Source organism: Pristiophorus japonicus, chromosome 18 (assembly GCF_044704955.1).
Source record: "Pristiophorus japonicus isolate sPriJap1 chromosome 18, sPriJap1.hap1, whole genome shotgun sequence".
NCBI classification, from domain to species: Eukaryota; Metazoa; Chordata; class Chondrichthyes; family Pristiophoridae; genus Pristiophorus; species Pristiophorus japonicus.
The window spans coordinates 90,110,260-90,131,982 of record NC_091994.1 but is presented as its reverse complement, the minus strand read 5'-3'; the positions used below and the strand labels follow the sequence as shown (position 1 = coordinate 90,131,982).

The following is a 21,723-nucleotide window of genomic DNA, read 5'->3' as shown; positions in this document are numbered from 1 at the left end:
TTCCACTTTCCAAATACCCCTGTAGTACAAGTTAGCTGTCCTGCAAACAGCCTAAATGCACAAGGCCTTGTTTAGATACACCACTCAAGATACAACTGTTAAGTGTGCTCAAGTACAATGTGTAATCACCACTCGCCTTGGGTAGCTCTTTCCAATATATTTCTCTGATCATTCTACTCACTATCCACATTGCCCATATTGTTCAGCTGATCGCATGCTCCAATTTGTTCCCAGGTCTCTGAAATCTTGGGGTGGTTCATTCTGATTTCAACATTAGCTTTTATTTCCCCCACCCCAAGGGGGGCATTTACTTCAATACACAATTCTGTATTTATGAGCGCAAGGCAAACCACTTCTGGCCAAGCTTTTCCCAATAGTGCCACAGTAAATATTGTCTTGAGGGATCACATGTATTTTGTCTTGTCGCATAATAGTTATCAAATGCAAAAAAAATCCAAAACATCACACCCAGTAGTGTGCTCAATGACTAGTTGCTCCATTAAAAAATTGCAATCATCAATTGCTACACAGATGAGAATGTGTCCAGTTTTGTACCAAACTCATTTGTAGTTTCCTGAATGTAGTAAAATTGAGCATATGTCTTGTTTATTTAACATTCAGCCAAAAATTATAGAAATAGTACAAAGAAACTGGAGACCAGTGTGCTGCACAGCAGTCGCAAAATGGTCATCAGCTCATCATACTTCAAGCCTTGCATTGACTATGAACAGAAAGCTATGAAAGTCACAAGCAGAGAGAGTGGAAACTTGTTCTACCAGCAACAGATGAAGACCAATCCTATAATTCAACTTGCCGATCAGGTTTATCTAAAGTTCTACTCCTAAATAAAAATAACTGCCTGGACTGACAGGATTCGGGGGGGGGGGGGTTTCTGCTGGAAAGGGGGGGTTGGCGGTAACTTAATTCAAGACAAAGAAAACAAATTCTATACAAAAATTGTAAGTTGCATCTACCATTGCAGAGGTTCGCGGAGAGGTGTAACCTAAAAATTCAACTTATGAGCCTGGACACAACTGAATTTTATAAGCAGTTGTAAAGCCACATTCCAAATAGTCACCATAATGTTTCTAATATTAGATAAGCATTTCCATTACATTTTTAAACATAGAAGCCTCAGGAAGCCAATAGACTATCAACCACTGAAGAAACACAAATGGTTGTTTGACCAACTGAAGGCTGCGTAAACAGCACATCATTCTCCTCCCCCCTTATAATGGCTGCCTTCTCAGATCTTCAGAATCATTATGTAGCAGTTTGGTATTGGCTGAATCACTGGGTAGCTACACTGCTTTTAAAACCACAATCGCAGAAAAAGAATGTTAAGAAAGTAAGTGCAACGTATATGGGTCTGAAGCCAAGTTCATGTTTGACATGGCTTTGTAGAGTTAATCCAACCTTCAATTGGAGACCACTCCAGGAAAAAGCTTGCAGCTGTAATATATTGAGCATCCTTTGTCTTGAGACCAAGGGCAGAAATATGATAGAACTCAGCAACTCAAGTTATAAAAGTTTAAGCAATTATGCCTAACCCCTAAACAGATGCACAAGGAGTGGCATTACTGTCCACTGGAGAATTATCTCCATTTAATCAGTAAATATATCTGATGAAAGGCTCCATCAAAATTCAGCTGTTTGCATGGGACTAAAACTCAAATAGTCCCAATGGTTAAGTTAATAAATGCATTGCATAGGATGGTCCTAGGCTCAATTTTGGGTTTGTGCTAAGTTAGTTGATCTAGATCAGGGCAGCAATAGGGGTAACTGATCCCCATTTCTGGATAGAGAGGAAAGAATGGAACATCTAAATAATTATCCAATGACCCCTCCTAAAAGTGCACAAGAATGCTGGACAAAGACAGGACCTACTCTGGTGCCCCCAGGGTTGAACGGTGCAGGCTTGAAGGGACAAATGGCCTACTCCTGCACCTATTTTCTATGTTTGTCGACACTCTAGGCTCACAAATGAAGAATGGCCATTTGGACAAGGAATAATGTGCCTCCATGGAACTGTAACCCAACCAATGCAATGAGGACAAGAGGAAAAATACAGGCACTAAAGATAAATTCTCATTATACAAGCTGCTAGCCTATAACCAGTGACGGAGGACAAACGGATTTCACTTGATTTAGCAGTTTATAACCATGGTCCCTTTCCATTCCACATGCAACAGCCTATGGCCTCGAGCAGAAAGTTAATATGCAGACGACCGCTCATTAGTTAACTAATTATATAATACATTCCACACAAGCATAGCCTAGCAAAACATGCACTCAAAAACTAGCTTTTGACCTACAGAATAGGCAGGGATGTAGAAAGTAATAGGAACACTCAGGATTGATTTTCACTGCTCTATTTAAACTGCTGCTCAAGATAGTTGAACCTAAAACCTCATTTTTCTGCTTAGAAAATGTCCTTACTGTGTACAAAGTCATTGGCCAAGTTGGCAGGTGCTGGGTAAAATGTAAAATTAATGTAAATGGCGAGATCCCATTACATACACTAATTGCTCATAGATCGGATACCAGAATGATCCCTGCATCTAATAGAATCGACTGAACACTACCTAAATAGTTCAGAGGAAACAGATCAAGATAATTGGCAAAAAATCCAGAAGATTTTTTTAATTATATATAAACGCAACGAGTTAAGATCTGGAACGCACTAGCAGTAAAGGTTCAATTGTAACTTTCAAAAGAGAATTGGATAGATACTTGAAAAGGAGAAATTTGCAGGGCTATGGGACTAATTGGATAGCTTTTCAGAGTCAGGACAGACACGCTGGGGGAATGACCGCCTTCTTGCTGTATAATGCTAATATGATTGTATATCCAGCACTTCCAAGACAAATGCTCTCTCCAGGGAGACGTCACGCCAGATTGCAAGGTAACAAAATACCCAGTTCCCATTCAGCATTGTTTTCCAACCCACCAATCTGATGTCACCTTGCCAGCCCCTGAATACTCCAGTCTGCCATTTAAAGAATGATCTGGATGTTGATGTTCTTGAAATCAGTGACTGCAGTTGGGAATAAAGCCACACAACAGCTTGTACATTGAGATGCAAGCAAGTGCTGCACATGCCATCTATACACAGAACATGTTGCTCTGTTAATGCAGGGAACAAGAGAAATGATGGTGAATTCTCAGCACAGACCCACTCAAGGAGGATGTGAATTTATGGGGTTATCAGGCGGTCCCAACTTGAAAGTACAAACTTGATGAATTGTAGAAATACATAAATTCTGCACTAGAATCTTGAAATAAATGACAGGGAATTAAACCACATCTCCACAGCAGCAAGAGTTATTTGCAAGCTTCAAGACAATTTTCACTCTCCCAAGGTCTCTGTCCAATTAGTGTTCTGCTCACTTTAAGAAAATGGTTTCAGTAGGGTTAATGTTTTGTGGCAGACACTGTTTGAAACGCAGTGCACTCATTTACAGCCCAAGTGATGTAGCAACAATTAGTTGAGGAAAATAGGCTGAAGTAGTTTGTCAACATGTAGTTAGAATTGATGAGAAACTCTGATTAGTGCATGACCTCTTGTAAATCCAATTAAACATCCAACAAAATGGCTAAAACCATCAGATCAATGTCTGAATATTTATATTCAGATATTTTGAAAGGACACAGAAGCAACAGCTAGAGGTGTGGATTTTACCATTCCATGCGTCAGATCACGTTGAATAGCTGAGAATTCTTCAAAAGAAGGAAACTTCAACCACACCGATGCCCACTGAGTACAGCTCCACATCATTTGGCCAGATCCTGCAAATCCATTGGCTGGATAGGCGGTGTTCTCGCTCAGGCAAACATCCCCAGCAACGAAGCATTGACTAGCTCCGATGGACGGGCCACATTGTCCGCATGCCCGATACTAGACTCACAAAACAAGCTCTACTCAGAGCTCCAACAGCGAGCCCCAGATGGGCAGAGGAAACACTTCAAGAGCACCCTCAAAGCCTCCTTGCAAAAGTGCAATATCCCCGACACCTGGAAATCCCTGGCCCAAGACCACTCAAAATAGAGAAGCATCTGGGAAGGCACTGAACACTGATTCGCTTCGCCGGGAGCATGCGGAAGCCAAGTGTAAACAGCGGAAGGAGCGCACGACAATCCAAGCACCCCACCCACCCGTCCGTCCCTCCCTCCCTCCCGCCAACCACCGTCTGCCCCATCTATTACAAAGACTGTAGGTCCCGTATTGGACTCAGTCACCTGAGAACTCAATAATGTGGAAGCAAGTCATCCACGACTCCAAGAGTGCCTAAGAGTACTTTACCCAAGCAAACATTTTTCATAGGTTAGCCTAGACCAGAAGTATCCAAGCTTTGTGGGTTTTTGAGCTGCATAACATGGGGCTTATAGGCCACATATATAATTTAAATCCACACTCCTTTTACTCTGCATATATCGCAAGTTATTGATACCAACAAATCGTGGCATACTAATTTAGGTTTGATCAAGAACAGCCTTTTCATAAAAATTCTATCAGAAACAGCCTTTTCACCCCAACCAGTCCATGTTCATCCCCCACCTGAATAGCCCTCATTCCATGCATCTGCACGGTTCTCATTCTAGAATGTTTTTTCCAAACCATCGAACTAGCCTATTCTTAAAAGTTGAAATGGTCTCTGCTTCAATCAACTTTGGTAGCATATTTCATAGGCTCACAACCCTCAAAAGCTTTGTCTGTCCTCTGCCCTAAAATCTCATTTTATCCATCCAGGTCCACCTTGTTCTAGAACCCACAACAGTCTAAATCTCGGTCCAAAAAATCCAAGGTGTTTCATTCTCTCCTCTCTACCCAGAAATGGAGATCAGTTGCCCCAAATGCAGTTCCACTGAATAATAAGCACAAGGACTATGCTGCCTGGACTTTACTGGTCAAGACTCCACCCCCAGACAATTAATATTTAATAGACTGATCATTATGGAGGGCATCCCAGTGGAAGACAAAACCACCCCTACTTGGAGGTCCTTATGCACCTGAACCTTCTAACAAAGATTTGCGCAGTTACTTGGAAACAGAATTATTACATAGAAAGTATTGAACTTCTGACTATGCCTATATTGCAGTTCAGTGAAGTCTCGCATTCCAATTTGCTGGTCTTTAAATAATTTGTGGATTACATAGATAATTCTATTCCACAGTAAATCGACTAGACTACTTGAGCTTGGCATTAATTACATTTTCAATGCGGTGGTCACACAACTACATGTTAATGGTTTGTAAATGGTTAACAGAAAATACATGGCATCAATTATAAAGCAGAAAATTCAGCTTGGGTTCAATTTGACGAGGCTATGTCTGGCTATCCATTATTAAGAATTAAAGGGCATTTGGGCTTTTTACTAGTTCTGGGACATGGGAGTCGCTGGCATGGCCAGCATTTATTGCCAATCCCCAATTGCCCTTGAACCGCTGCAGTCCATGTACTGAAGGTATTCCCAGAGTGTGTTGGGGAGGGAGTTCCTTCTTCATTGCTGGGGCAAAATCCTGGAACAGTGATAGACTTTCCAAGTCATCCAGGCAAGTGGGGAGTATTCCATCACATTCCTGACTTGTGCCTTGTAAATGGTGGAAAGGCTTTGGGGTGCCAAGAGGGGAGACGTTCGCCACAAAATACCCAGCCTCTGACTCGCTTTTAGTGCCACAGTATCTATGTGGCTGGTCCAGTTAAACTTCTGGTCAATGGTGACACCCAGGATGTTGATGGTGGGAGATTCGGTGATGGCAATGCTGTTGAATATCAAGGAGTGGTCGTTAGATTCTCACTTGTGTGGCATGTGTGTTACTTACCACTTATCAGCCAATGCCTGAATGTCATAGGATCATAGAAGTTTACAGCACAGGAGGCGGCCATTTTGGCCCATCGTGTCCATACCGGCCAAGAGGCTATCCAGCCTAATCCCACTTTCCAGCTCTAGGCAGGTTATGGCACTTCAAGTGCACATCCAAGTACTTTTTAAATGTGGTGAGGGTTTCTGCCTCTACCTTTCAGGCAGTGAGTTTCAGACCTACCACAACCCTCTGCATGAAGACATTCCCCTCAAACCCCCTTTAATCCTACCAATTACTTTAAACTTATGCCCCCTGGTTGTCGACGCCTCTGCTAAGGGAAATAGGCCCTGCTATCCACTATATCTAGGCCCCTCCATTTTATACACCTCAATGGAGGTTTCCCTCAGCCTCCTCTGTTCCAAGGAAAACAAATCCAGCCTATCCAATCTGTCCTCAGCTAAGATTCTCCACTCCCAGCAACATCCACGTAAATCTCCTCTGTACCCTCTCCAGTACAATCACATCCTTCCTGTAATGCGGTGCCCAGAACTGCACGCAGTACTCCAGCTGTGGCCTAAACAGTGTTTTATACAGTTGAAGCATAACCACCCCCCCCCCCCCCACTCTTGTATTCTATGCCTCGGCTAAAAGGCAAGCATTCCGTACGCCGCCTTAATCACCTTATCTACCTGGCCTGCTACCTTCAGGGATCTGTGGACATGCACTCCAAGGTCCCTTTGTTCCTCTACATTTCTCAAGTGTCCTACCATTTAATGTGTATTCTCTTTCCTGGTTACCCCTCCCCAAATGCATTTCCTCACACTTCAGATTAAATTCCATTTGCCACTGTTCTGCCCACCTGACCAGTTAATGGATATCTTCCTGCAGCCCGCAGCTTTCTTCTTCATTATCAGCCACAGCTGATTTTAGAATCATCTGCAAACTTCTTAATCATATCCCCTATATTCAAGTCTAGATCATTGATGTGTACCACAAGCAACAAGGGACCTAGTACGGAGCCCTGCGGAATCCCACTGGAAGCATCCTTCCGGTCAGAAAAACAACCATTACCCTTTGCTTCCTGCCTCAGCCAATTTTGGATCCAACTTGCCACTTTGCCCTGGATCCCATGGGCTTTTACTTGTGACCAGTCTGCCATGTGGAACCTTATCAAAAGCTTTGCTAAGATCCATATACACTACCCTCATCGACCCTCCTGGATACCTCCTCGAAAAATTCAATCAAGTTAGTCAGACACGACCTTACCTTAACAAATCCGTGCTGACTGTCCTTGATTAGTCAGTGTCTTTCCAAATGAAGATTTATCTTGTCCTTCAGGAATTTTTCCAATAATTTTCCCACCACTGAGGTTAGGCTGACTGGCCTGTAATTACTCGGTCTATCCCTTTCTCCCTTCTTAAACAAAAGGTACATTAGCAGTCCTCCAGTCTTCTGGCACCAAACCTGAAGCCAGAGAGGATTGGAAAATGATGGTCAAAGGCTCAGCTATTTCCTCGTTTGCTTTGCTTAACAGCCTGGGATACATGTCATCCGGGCCTGGGGACGTAACCACTTTCAAAGTTGCTAAACCCCTTAATACCTCCTTTCTGTTTATTTCATCTAATATTTCACACTCCTCCTCCGCGATTGAAGTCAGTGGGAAATTGGGGAAAACTCTCCACTGGCTGGAGTCATACCTAGCACAAGGGAAGATGATTGTGGTTGTTGGAGGTCAATTCATACCAGCACAATGTCGTCCAGATCTTGCTGCATGTGGACCTGGACTGCTTCATCAGAGGAGTTGTGAATGGAACTGAACACTGCAATCAGCGCCCACTTCTGACCTTATGATGAGGGAAAGTCATTGATGAAGCAGCTGAAGATGGTTCACTGCCCTGAGGAACTCCTGCAGTAATGTCCTGGGACGGAGATGATTGACCTCCAATAACCACAAACATCTTCCTTTCTGCTAGGTATGAATTAACCAACAACCACCTTCCTTTGTGCTAGATATGACTTCAGCCAGTGGAGAGTTTTCCCCGATTCCCATGGACTTCAATTTTACAAGGGCTCCTTGATGCCACAGAGTCAAATGCTGCTTTGATGTCAAGGGCTGTCACTCACCTCAGGAATTCAGCTCTATTGACCATGTTTGGACTAAGGCTGTAATGAGGTCTGAAGCAGAGTGGTCCTGGCTGAACCCAAACGAAGCACCTGCGAGGTTATTGGTAAGTGTCGCTTGATAGCACGGAGAGAGAGTAGACTGATGGGACGGTGATTGCCTGGATTGGATTTGTCCTGCTTCTTGAGGACAGTTCATGTCTGGGCAGTTTTCCACACGGTTGGGTAGATGCCAGTGTTGTAGCTGTACTGGAACAGCTTGGCTAGAGGCACGCGCGGCTCATTCTGGAGCACATTTGCAGCACGACAACAGGGGCCCATAGCCGTTGCTGTATCCAGTGTGCTCAGCCGTTTCTTGATATCATGTGGAGTGAATTGAACTGGCTGAAGACTGGCCTCTGTGATAACCTCAGGAGGCGGTCGATATGGATCATCCACTCGTCACTTCTGGCTGAAGATGGTTGCAAACACTTCAGCCTTGTCTTTTGCACTCACGTGCTGGGCTCCGCCATTATTGGGGATGGAAATATTCATGAAGCCGTCTCCTCCAGTTTGTTTAATTGTCCACCATTCACAACTGGATGTGGCAGGACTGCAGAGCTTTGGTTGTTGGATCGCTTAGCCCTGTCTTTAGCATGCTGCTTCCGCTGTTTAGCACATATGTAGTCCTGTGTTGCAGCTTCCCTATGTTGGCACCTAATTTTTAGGTACGCCTGGCACTGCTCCTGGCATGCTCTTCTACATTCATTATCCTTATGGTTGCAGCAAAGCAAATCAAATGTCAATATCCAAGTTGGATATCCAGGCCAAAGCTTCCGGTGTAACAACAGACATCTTGTAGGCTGCCTGCAAATTTAGGCGCTCCAAATCGTATGATGGGGATGCTTTAATCTTCCATCTATGGAGAAAGCGGTAGCATCTATCATAACCACTTGAGGCGGTTGATGGTTGTCCACTGTTTGAAGGTTTGATCCTTCAGGTTGTACTGCACGGTCCTCTGAGGAATTCATTCCATATGCCATGGTTCTTCCAAGCATTGCACCATTGGTCATCAAGGCTGAGGGGAGATCGCTGAAAGGCTTCAGTGACTGTCCAAAATGGCCATCTAGATTTGAGATTGGTTGGTGGTGGATTGTTCACGTCAGCCTGGATTGGCACGCGTTTGCTGGTATAGCAGTTCTTTTCTCGAGAGACTACATATTCACGCGTAGATATGGTGGTACGATATTTGCAAGCATGGGCAACCAGTTGGTGTCGATAAAAGCGTACCAGTGATAATTCTCTCAGTAGAATTCAGCTGGACTTCAACAAGATTTGATATGCAGACTTGATATCCATGCTGGAGAGCAGTACTCCACTGTAGAGTACACCAGGGAATGTGCTGCCATATGCCATGTGGATCCGGCGATTTTCTGAATCAAGTTGGTCCTACCCTTTAGTTTCTTCACAAGATTCTGGAGATGTCTATGACAGGGTCCAATCAAGCTCGACTCCTAAATAGGAGGCTTTAACCTCTGCTCCGCAATAGGAGACTTTCAAAGCTTGCTTTGCTTGATGGGTGCTGAGGTGGAATGTCAAGGTGACGGTCTTTTGCGGGTTTGGCCGAAGTCACCATCGGCAGAAGTAGGTCTCCATCCTCAAAGTCACTGGTCAAGGTCTCTTTGGTGATGGACAGATTCATGTTTTGCATGGCCAAGACAGTGTGATCGGCATATATGAACTTGCAGGACTTGGTTTTGGGCAGGTCACTGGTGTAAACATTAAACAACATAGGTGCCAGGACAGAACCCTGTGGGAGTCCATTGTCCTATATCTGCTCTTCTGGGTGCCAGAGTACACACAGAAACTTCAGTTGCTAAGCATGGAGTTAAGATGGATCATTGTTCTGCAGGGTAAAATGGTGGAGAGCTTGAAAAGTAGTCCATGCTTCCATACTGTGTCATACGCCAGTTGACAGGCCCACGAGTGCTACGGTGGTTTGAGCTGGCGCTAGAAGCCTGCTTCGATGTGCGTTGTTAAAGCTACCACTTGGTCGCAGCAGTTACTGCCGCTCCGGAAGTCCACTTGATCCTTAGGAATGGTTGGCTCAATGATGGCGGCTAGTCTGTGGAGTAGTAGCCTCTCCAGCATTTTATAACAAGTGCAAAATAACTTCTTGAACCAGGGTTGGTCCCCTGGCTTGATGGTAATGCTAGAGCGAGGGATATGCCAGGCCATAAGGTTAGATTGTGGTGAGATACAATTCTGCTGTTGCCCCACATGGATGCCCAGTTTTGCTAAATCTGTTCTGGATTTATCCCATTTAGCAGTGGCAGTGCCACACAATGGAGGGCATCTTCAGTGTGAAGATAGGACTTGGTCTGCACAAGGACTGTGTGGTGATCACTGCTAATAATGTTGTCATGAACAGATGCATCTGAGAGGTGGATTTTTCCCTCAAGTTGGTTCTCTAACCACCTGCTGCAGGCTTAGTCTGCAGTGGTGCTACCAAGCCACTCTTGGTGATAGACATTGAAGTCCCTCACCCAGAGTACATTCTGTGCTCTTGCTACCCTCAGTGCTTCTTCCAAGTGGTGTTCAACATGGAGGAGTACCGAGTCATCAGCTGAGGGAGGGCAGTAGGTGGTAATCAGCAGGACATTTCCTTGACCAATTGTCCTTGCAATTGCACAACGGGCACAAAGTGCTTTCATTTCATACCGACAACACATTCCTAACAAAATGTGTCATGGCCCAATCCAATAATGATGCAGAGTGAGAAACACCACGGAGTCGTCTTACTGTAATGTTGGAGTAAGTTCAGGCCCTAGAAATTACACTACTGAAGTTTAAAGTTGGTGTAAAGCACTGATGCTAAACTTTTAATGCAAGTGCAGTAAGTCAGACAACAAAGGCTGACTAATAGTAAAGCAAGAATCAGAAAGGTTTGAAGTATTTACCACATTACAATACATTCCCCAACTCTGGCAGCTTTTAATCCAGGCAATAAGGGCCAGAAGATATGATTATAATTCTGAAAAATCACCCGTTTCAAGTTTGCGTTATAAATTGGATTCTATTTTCACAATGTTACTTAACTTACTCAAATTCACTGATCTTTGGCTATTACTGCATTCTATTTTGGCAGCTGCAACACTCCAGTAGTATTTACTTTCAATTTTGTACTTATAAAATCAGATGTAGTTTGTTCAGGATTTACCCACACTACTGCAAACCCCCAAAAGAATATAGCATTACTTTACTGCTTTGCCTTCCTTCCCCACAAAGAGTGACCCTGTCACATCATGCTGAACATTAGCAGAAGCAGTAGAGGTAGCTTTGGGGGGTGGCACAGAACTAGTATTTATATAGCGCCTTTAATTTAGTGAAACCTTCCAAAGGCACTTCACAGGAGTATTATGAGAAAATATTTGACAGAGCCACAAGGAGAAATCAGGGCAGGGGACCAAAAGCTTGGCCAAAGAGAGGTTTTAAGGAGCATCTTGAAAGAGGAAAGAGAAGTAGAGGCAGAGAGGTTTAGGCAAGGAATTCCAGAGCTGAGGGCCTAGGCAACAGAAGGTACGGCCACCAATAGTTGAGCGATTATAATCAGGGATGCCCAAGATGGCAGAATTAGAGGAGCGCAGACATCTCCGAGCTGAGGGGGGGGGGGGAGGTTACAGAGATAGGGAGGGGCGGGGGGTTTGAAAACAAGGATAAGAATTGTGAAATCGAGGCGTTGCTTTACCGGGAGCCAATGCAGGTCAGCAAGCACAGGGGTGAGCAGAATTTGGTGCAAGTTCGGACACGGACAGCCGAGTTTTGCATCACCTCTCGTTTACGTAGGATAGAATGTAGGAGGCCAGCCAGGAGTGCTTTATAATAATCCAGTCTAGAGGATGAGGGCTTCAGTTGTGGATGAGCTGAGACAGGGTTAAGAAGGTGGAAATAGGTGGTTTTAGTTATGCTGCGGATATGTGGTCATGTGTATATGAAAGAACCCATTAGAAACCCTCAGTCATCTACCCATGTAAAAATAATTACAGGAACTTAAAATCTGTGGTGTCTCAGGAGCTTGGGGCTCTCTGATCTATAGGAACTGCTGATTCAGCCCATGACTTAGTTTTCATGCAACAATCATTCCTTTTATGGACATGACAGAACTTGCCAAGTTTTAAACTGCAAGTCACTATGTACCTTTATCCACAAACCTCAACAACTCACACCCTAAACATTCTGTTTGCAACTACACTTCAAAACTTCAGGGGACTGGGATTAATTGGTAGCTCCACCAAAGAGCCGGAACAGGCTTCTTCTGTCCTGTATCATCCTATGATCCTATGAACACAGGAAATCAGGATTATAAACTTGCATTTCTATAGGCTCAAGTAAAGAAAATCTGTTTTACAAGGTTGACTAGGAAGAGGAAAATGCAAAGGAAATGGCAGGGAAGGATGATATGAAGGTTCCGAAGGTTTGACAGCCAGGATAATGGTAAAAAGGTACAGTTTGAGTGTTTCAACGTTCAGGGGTGTAGTGGCTAAAATAACCACCATTTTCAGAGCAAGGAATGCTTGTGTAAGAGGAGTTTGGAGCAAGGGGCTATGCAGGGCATACAGCAGTCGATTGTTGAAATAAAGTAGGAGGCGATGCTACATATCTGTTCACCTGCATCCTGATCACCATTATCTTTACTCAAGCAGGAATCAGAACAAATTCTAAATAGTTTTACTCAAAAAGCTTTGATTTCACTAGTGTATAATCAGGAAATATACAAATACAATTTTTGATATGGGGATAAAATACAGGGCCAGGTGAAATGGCTACATCAGATAGATGTAGAGCTGATTGTAGGAATGGTTCAGTAATTACTGGCACAACCTTTAATGAGTTTTGCATCAAATGTAAGTACTGAATATTTGTTCCCATTTGGCTTGGAGAGCGAACAATCCCTAGAGTACATTCCAAACAAGTCACCATGCAAACTTTATTTAGACCCACATGTCAGCAGAATATTGGCATAAGCAATTAATCAGTGATCTAATGAGTACTAGCTGTCAATGACTGCAAATTAAACTTTGCTGCTCAGAAATCCCAAAATGTTGAAACACTGCAAAAAGTATACAAGTATTCTTTATTATTCAGCTGAATAATTCTCAGATGCTCCAATGGCTCAAAAAGTAAATAAAAGTACCATCCAGGTAGCAGTGTGCCCCAGTATCAATTCTTGGCTTGTGCAAATTTGGAAGTCTCAGTTGGGGCAGTTGAACCTAATTGGCTCTGCTTTGTGGAAGAGAATCAGCTTTGCTTAGTTGGTAACACTCTCTCCTCAGTCAGAAGGTGCCAGATCAAGCCTGTACTAGTCCAGTACTGAGCACAGCATCATCTGAAGTGGTGTCTTTCAGATGAGACAAGTCCCTTTCACCTATGCTTGCTGATCGACATTGGCTCCCAGTCCAGCAACATCTCGATTTTAAAATTCTTATCCTTGTTTTCCAATCCCTCCATGGCCTTGCCCCACCCTATCTCTAACCCCCTCCAGCCCCACTAACCTCCGAGATCTCCGCCTTCCTCCAAACCTGGTCTCTTCCGCATCTCCAATTTATTAATAAATCGCTGCACCATTAGCAGCCGCGCCTGCAGCTGCATAGACCCCAAGCTCTGGAATTCCCTCCCTAAACATCTCCACCACGCTCTCCTCCTTTAAGACACACATTAAATCTTACCGCTCAGTGGCTCAGTGTCAAACTTTGTTTGATAACTCTCCTGTGAAGTGCCTTGGGATCTTTTACTATGTTAAAGGCACTATATAAATGCAAGTTGGTGTTAGACATTAAACTAAGGGCCCATCTATCTCTTCCGATAGTGGAGATGGTCATTCGTCTCATTGCTATTTGTGGGATGTTGCTGGGGCAGAGTGGCCGCCATGTTTACCTGGAGACATTCACTACATTTCCAAAAATTATATTAAAAATTGGCTAGGGTTCATGCCGATTACAATCCAGCAATCACCTGGCTGGAAAGGGTCTCTGTGAACATCGGGATCAAGCCGGGGATGATCTGCCCAGCTAAATATCCTACTGAAATTCAGTGTCTATTTTTGTGCATGAATAATGGCTATCTGCAAAGTAACTGAGGCAGCCGGCAACCATACAACAGCAAGAATTAGCACTTTTAGGGAAAGGGCGAGGGAAGGTGGGGGGGAAATCCACTCTGGTGAATCTCTCAGATCTGAAATGGAGGTGTTATGCAAGAGTTGGTTTGCTGAGGCTCATACTAAGATTGGGTGGACAGTAGGATAGAAAATATTTGCCTTAACTTTTGCAATGAAACGTTTCTGCAATAGTCAGCTGCAGAAGAACAGAATTTGTAAAAATACAATCCAGAACCAGAGCCTTTTGGATATTAAGCAAATCAAGGGATATGGGGATTGTGCAGTAAAGTGGAATTGAGGTAGATCAGCCATGAATGACAGAGCAGGCTCGAGGGACCGAATGGCCGACTCCTGCTTCTATTTGTTTGCATTCCAGGGGCAAGTGCCAGATTTTTGTTTAGCACATTGCCAGTCTGCAACAGTCAATAAACCTCAACACATGATTGCCTCTCAAATGAACAAGCCAGAATAGAGTGGAACCGACCAACGGAAATTTAATGGGGCTTGCAATGATAAAAAGCTAAGCATTTTCAGAAAGTCAACTGAAGAATTATACAAAATTAAGGTTATAACCTTAATTTATAATAATTTATAAACCAAACAGCAATAAAGGAGCTTGAAGCAAACACTAGTGTACTAAGATCAAACGTGCATGTTACAGATCTGCAGGTGTGATGTTGCTAACAATTGCAAATCACAGCACAAACACAGGCCATTCGGCCCAACTGGTGCTGGTGTTTATACTCTATACGAATCGCCTCCAATTCCATCTACCTCATCTCAGCCTTTCAGCATATCTTCCCATTCCCTTTTCTCATGTATTCCTCATTTCCTTTTGAAGCAACCACTTCCTGTGGTAATGAATCCCACATTCTGAGTAAAGAAATTGCTCCTTATTTCTACATTGGTTTTACTTTGAACTATCTTGTAGTTATGGCCTCTAGCTTTGGATTTTCCCACAAGTGGAAGCACTTGCTCCACATCTACCCTGTCCAACCTATTCATAATTTTAAATATCTCCAACAGGTCTCCTCAGTCTCTTTTCTAAGAAAAAAAGCCCCAACCTGTTTAATGGTTGAGGAGAAAGAATTGTAATTGCAACCCAGAATAGACAAAGATAACTATAGATGAGGGAAGCTATTCAGCCCATCCTTCCATAGAAATCTACAATCCTTACTTTATCACTGCATCATATATTCAAGGATTGCTTGAATATTTGCCACTATTCATCACAAAGACACATGGTTCACAAACATACTCTGAAATATTAAAGCCTCGTTTTCTTTTGTATTTTCAGCAGCAGAGACAAGAGGCCCCAACAGATTGATAGGGCACTAGTCAATCTGTGGACAAAACCACATGCATCAAAAGTCTTACTTCAAATTTTACAAGCTGAATATACACACACCAGGCCCTTTGGGGATTACATGATGGACACTGGCATTCCTGCACTGGTCTGCACCAGCATACCAGTCTACCCTAGTCACGGTGCAATCTGGCAAATATGGTAAAGAGTGCAATCAGGTCAGAATTAAGGTGTGGAAGAGAGGCTGAAGTTAGTTGTGAAGATAAGTTATGAATGGGTAGGGTGTAATCGTCATGAGTAAACTATCCCTTCCCCACCCCCAAACAAGTGAGCAGAATTCTGAATACTGCTCTCTGCAGGCACAGCCCATAGCACAATCGCAATCCAAGATCATGAAGACTGCCGACAACCGCCAGTCCAAGACATGACCATTTTCCACCTTCAAATAGCAGCTGACCAAATCTCCATGAGAACCAACAGCAAGCAGAAGTAAAAATGGCCTTTTCCATTCGGACAAAACCCATTGCTTAGCCTCTCATGCCTTAAAGACACACTTAATGGAATCCATGTTGGAACAGTGCCATCTGGAAGTACGTACAGCAGAGCCCTGAAAAGCATGATGAGCTGAGGTGAAATCAGAGAGAGAAATCACATACAAAGGATTATCTCGGGCTCTGGTGTACACTAACGGAGTGTTCGAAACCTAAGCTACCATTCAGTGGGGAAATGATAAAAATACAGCACTTTCCCCAAAGGATGTGTTAATGATGAAGACCCTTATTCTGTATTACATTCTTACTCTCTTGTCTTCCCAAGTCAAAGTGCACTGAAACATTAACTTTCAGCATTGCAATTAACTGAGGATAATGGATAGCCAAGAGCAAAGTTAGCAGGGAATAAATCTCAGCAAACTCAGGTGACCAACCAGGAATGCAAAGCTTGAACAATCTAAGTCACCTTAACCTCAACATGCAATTGTTCTATGGCAATCACAAAGTGAAGCCATTTATGGGATCAGAGGTTCCTTTTTACCAGAACTTGAGGGTAAACTCTCATATTAGATATGCCTGAAGTTGAAGAATCTCATTTTGCTGAGTTCCCTCTCACTCGGAGGCCACAAGTCTTCTCTAGAGTGAAGCAGAATAAAACTAACAAATGGGCTCCCACAAATCTCGAGGCAGTCCAACAGCGCAGGCCAATGAAGAGCAACAGGGAGAAAGTGAAGTTTAATACTCAATTTTCCTCAAAATTGCTCCTGAAACTACACACACACTCTTTTAAAGAGTTGGGAATGCTATCGCTTTAAAATCCAGAAATGCTTCAAGAAATTGAAAAAGAAAGTAATTTTACCAAAAAGAAATCCGAAGTGTTTTGTATTTTAAGAAAGCTTTATTTCTCGCCTAGACTTGATCACATCCAAATGATTCAAGATTTTGAAATGTTTGAGCCTCAGATTCGAAGCCTGTCAATTACTCCAGCTCTAAATAACTCACCAAGGTCGTTGTCCAGGGGTAAGTCTGACAATGTTTTTTTCGATAAATTCAATAACAATGAACTGACCAAAAATAAACGCCAAGGATATTGACAAGCACTGTCAGCAGAGTGCAGTGAGCGTGCTGCATAGGGGCCTGGTGCAGTGGGTACTTCAGGGGAATCAACCCCCATTCCACTCATGGGCACACAGGATATGGTGGGGTGACAATGCAGCATTTGGGGGGGGGGGGGGGGGGGGAAGACACATAGCATCATAAAACGTTCCACGGCACTTCACAGGAGCATAATCAGAGAAAGTGTGACACCAAGCTAAAGGAGGAGACATTAGGATAGATGACAAAAAGCTGGCCAACGAGGTAGGCTTTAAGGAGCATCTTGGAGAGAGTTGGAGAGATTTAGGGAGGGAATTCCAAAGCACAAGTCCTAGACGGCTGAAGGCACAGCCATCAATGGTGGAACGAAAGAAGTGGGGAATACACAAAAGGGCCAAGTTGGAAGAACATAATTCTGAGGGTTGTAGGCAATGTCCCCCCTAATTCTTCTTTTTTTTTGAGTACCAGCCTCTTGAACAGTCTGTACGGCCCATTTAAAGTTTTGTTCATGCGCAACATCTCACCTTTATAAAGCCGGTCCCCGACAACGCGGGACCAGCAGACAGCTGCGCAGCTTAGAGGTTACAGACTTAGGGAGGTCAATGCCATGGAAGGATTTGAATACGAGGATGAGAATTTTAAAATTGCCAAGGTAAGTCAGTGAGCACAGGGGTGGTGTGTGAAATGGGGCTTGCCACAATTTAAGATACGATCAGCAGAATTTTGGAGGTGGTAACATATGTGGAGGGTGAAAGATGAGTCGGCAGCCAGGGGAGCATTGGATTAGTCAAATCAAGAGGTAACAAAAGCATGGATGGACATTACAGGAGCAAATTGGCTGCGGCAAAGATGCCGATATTACCATGGTTGAAGTTGGCAGATATGGGGTTGGAAGCTCAGGGTCAAATAGCACTCTGACTTTGCGAAAAGCGGTCGAAGACAATAAGTTTGGTCTTCACAATATCCTATTGGAGATAATTCCAGTTTATCTAAGACTGGATGCTGGACAAGCAATCTGACAAGAGGCAGTGGAGTGGTCGAGGGAGGCAGTGGTGAGGGAGCACTGTGCATAAGTGCACACGTGGCACGTGACATGTTTTTGGTTGAGGTCTCCCAAGAATTGATCCTTGCAGGACCCCAGAGGCAACGGTACAGGGGCAGAAAGAGATGCAGGAGATTATCTGGGTATGACTGGATTGGCAAGCGTGGAACCAGACGAGGGCAGTCCCATTCAGCTGGACAACAGAGGAGAGGCATGGTGTGGTCAACTCGGTCAACGGCTGCAGACAAGTCATGAAGGAATGGTGCACTATGGATGTCATTTGTGACTTTGATTAGGGCCGTTTCAGTGCTGTGGAAGGGGCAGAATCCTCATTGGAAAGGATCCAACATGGAGCTGTGGGTAAAATGGACCTACATTGAGAGCCAGCAACATGTTTAAGGACTAAGAGGAAAGGGACAGTGAATTTGGAGGGCAGTTTACAAGGACATAGGCTCAATTGTAGTTTTTTTTTGAGGTGGAGAATGACGACAACGATAGATTTAAAAGGGAAGGGGTTTAAAATATTAACTAGCATGGGGACCAGGAAAGGAAGTTGAGTGACCAGCATTTTCGTGGGCATATGGTTGAGAGCAGGAAGGGGGTCTCATGGACCAGATGCTCTGAGGGGGATGAGCCGTAATAGGAGAGAAACTGGAGAGAGTTCCTCACACTTGGAGGCGAAGGGAAAAGTGCAAGGGGTTTAAGGGCAGTGGAGCAAAGCCTGGGATTAGGGTTGCATTCCAGGATGATATTGGCTAGAACATGGGGGAGGGTGAAGAGAAAGAAAAGGCAACATAACCACAAGTAGGATTCTTTTTGGGTGGGTGGTGGAGAGAAGTCGACACACACTCGCAAGCAAGATGGTAGGTGGTAGGGGAAAAGTGGAGACACACCGGCAAAGAAAAAGATAAAGACACATGTACAGGCAGGATTTGGGGGGGTGGGGAGGGAAGAGAGGAGAGGCAGAGAATGAATGAGACACCGCAGGCAGGGTGGGGAGGGGGTGAGGAAGGAGAGGACGGGGAGGGGGTGAGGGGAAAGGGACGACACACAGCGGCACAATATTTTTCTTTTGGGGGGGGGGGGGGGGAGAAAGAGAGAGAGAAGGGGGAAAGAGAGAGAGAAGGGGGAAAGAGAGAGAGAAGGGGGAAAGAGAGAGAGAAGGGGGAAAGAGAGAGAGAAGGGGGAAAGAGAGAGAGAAGGGGGAAAGAGAGAGAGAAGGGGGAAAGAGAGAGAGAAGGGGGAAAGAGAGAGAGAAGGGGGAAAGAGAGAGAGAAGGGGGAAAGAGAGAGAGAAGGGGGAAAGAGAGAGAGAAGGGGGAAAGAGAGAGAGAAGGGGGAAAGAGAGAGAGAAGGGGGAAAGAGAGAGAGAAGGGGGAAAGAGAGAGAGAAGGGGGAAAGAGAGAGAGAAGGGGGAAAGAGAGAGAGAAGGGGGAAAGAGAGAGAGAAGGGGGAAAGAGAGAGAGAAGGGGGAAAGAGAGAGAGAAGGGGGAAAGAGAGAGAGAAGGGGGAAAGAGAGAGAGAAGGGGGAAAGAGAGAGAGAAGGGGGAAAGAGAGAGAGAAGGGGGAAAGAGAGAGAGAAGGGGGAAAGAGAGAGAGAAGGGGGAAAGAGAGAGAGAAGGGGGAAAGAGAGAGAGAAGGGGGAAAGAGAGAGAGAAGGGGGAAAGAGAGAGAGAAGGGGGAAAGAGAGAGAGAAGGGGGAAAGAGAGAGAGAAGGGGGAAAGAGAGAGAGAAGGGGGAAAGAGAGAGAGAAGGGGGAAAGAGAGAGAGAAGGGGGAAAGAGAGAGAGAAGGGGGAAAGAGAGAGAGAAGGGGGAAAGAGAGAGAGAAGGGGGAAAGAGAGAGAGAAGGGGGAAAGAGATTGAGAGAAGGGGGAAAGAGATTGAGAGAAGGGGGAAAGAGATTGAGAGAAGGGGGAAAGAGATTGAGAGAAGGGGGAAAGAGATTGAGAGAGAGAGAAGGAGGAAAGAGATTGAGAGAGAGAGAAGGAGGAAAGAGATTGAGAGAGAGAGAAGGAGGAAAGAGAGAGAGAGAGAGAGAAGGAGGAAAGAGAGAGAGAAGGGGAAAAGAGAAGCAACCCGCACTCGGAGCGGGGCATGAGGCACAACCCGGCGCGGCGGTACATCCGCTCTCACAGAATGGCACCGACCCGGCGACACCGGGCCCAGAATTGCGCGGCGGGGCCCGAGGCGGCGGGTTGAACGAGTTGAGGCGCGCGGTAGGCCCGGAACGCTGGAATGGCTTCTCGAGGGGAGGCGATAGGCCAGGGGCGGCAGGATGAGTTCCCCCTGAGAGGCGGGCAGTAGGCCCCGGCGGGGGGGGATTGGCGGCCGGCGGTCCCGGAGGTGCCGAGTAGGCCTCAGGCCGGCGGGCTCGGATTGATCAGAGCTGCCCGGTAGGCCCGGGGCGGGTTACCTGAGGATACTGTGCGCCTCCATGCTCCGGTTCTGGTTACTCGAACACACCACGGCCACTCGCAGCGGATTCTGGGGCATCTCCTCCTCGCGCCGCCGCCGGAAAAAAAAAACGGAAAAATAAAACGGCCGGAAGCGGCTGCCGCGCGACCGGAGCCCGGTCAGACACAAAATGGCGGCGCACCACCACCTACTTCCGGCTAACCTCAGCGGCAGTGAACCAATAATCCAAGTGCGCACTTCCGCCAACACACGGCCAACGGAAGTGGCGTCACATAGAACCACTTTCGGCTTCCATTTTGAGTGAGGCGACGAATTAAAGCACCAACCGACCAATCAGGTCTCCTTTTGGACAGTTGAGAAAAACGGAATTTTAAATGGATTTGTTAGGGTTTCTAGTTGTTGTGTCCCCTTAACAAGGGGATCTTGGTTAATAGTATAATTTAAAATAGTTGATGTGTATGTAGACTATGTATACTAACTGTATTGTCACTTAAGGTGTGCCACCAGAGGGCACTGCGGTGGGAGACCTGAGGGTCACCTGCATAGGTGTGCAGGGCCCAATATAAAAGGCTGCCCACCATGCTTGTGCCTCACTCTGGAGTACAACAAATGGGACTAAGGTCACAAAAGTACAATACCAGGCCGCATGAGTCATTCATAAGAGTATTAAAGACATATCAACTGGCGACGAGATTTTGAACTTTCGTGCAAAAATGACAAACATTGGTGCGTTAGTTCTCAGGTGAAGATTGGGAAGCCTTTACGGAGTGGCTCGACCAATATTTCATCGCAAACGACCTGGTAGCCATGAACTCATTGAATGGCGGTGCAGGCTAGAAGGGCCGAATGGCCTACTCCTGCACCTATTTTCTATGTTTCTATGTTTTCTATCCGGCCTCGCTGGCAGATAAGTGCAGAGCTATCCTGTTGACCAGTTGAGGGCCCATGGTCTACGTCCTCGTCAGGGACTTGCTTGTTGCAGAGAAAATAAGTCATACGAGGAGCTGAAAATGCTAATTCAGGACCAACTCAAACCAAAGCAGAGCATCCTCTCAGCCAGGCATTGATTTTATACACACTGCCACCCTGAAATACGCTGCTGACCTCAGGAGGCTGGCAGGACCGTGTGAATTCGGCACATCCCTCGCCGATGTGTTGCGGGAGTAATACCTGCCCTCCTGTATGGCTCAGAGACATGGACCATGTACAGTAGACACCTCAAGTTGTTGGAGAAATATCACCAACGATGTCTCCGCAAGATCCTACGAATGCCCTGGGAGGACAGGCGCACCAACATCAGCATCCTCACTCCGG

General features: G+C 45.2%; 1 protein-coding gene across 1 annotated transcript in view; it reads right to left on the bottom strand.

The window, feature by feature from the left end:
• ssu72 (SSU72 homolog, RNA polymerase II CTD phosphatase) overlaps positions 1-20,597 on the bottom strand; it is a 94,773-nt gene extending 74,176 nt beyond the window's left edge. The window contains exon 1 of the mRNA XM_070860324.1: positions 20,408-20,597. Coding sequence (XP_070716425.1) covers positions 20,408-20,487 — 80 coding nt within the window. The 5' untranslated portion in view covers positions 20,488-20,597. The remainder of the gene's footprint in view (positions 1-20,407) is intronic.
• Between the last annotated feature and the right edge of the window lie 1,126 nt (positions 20,598-21,723).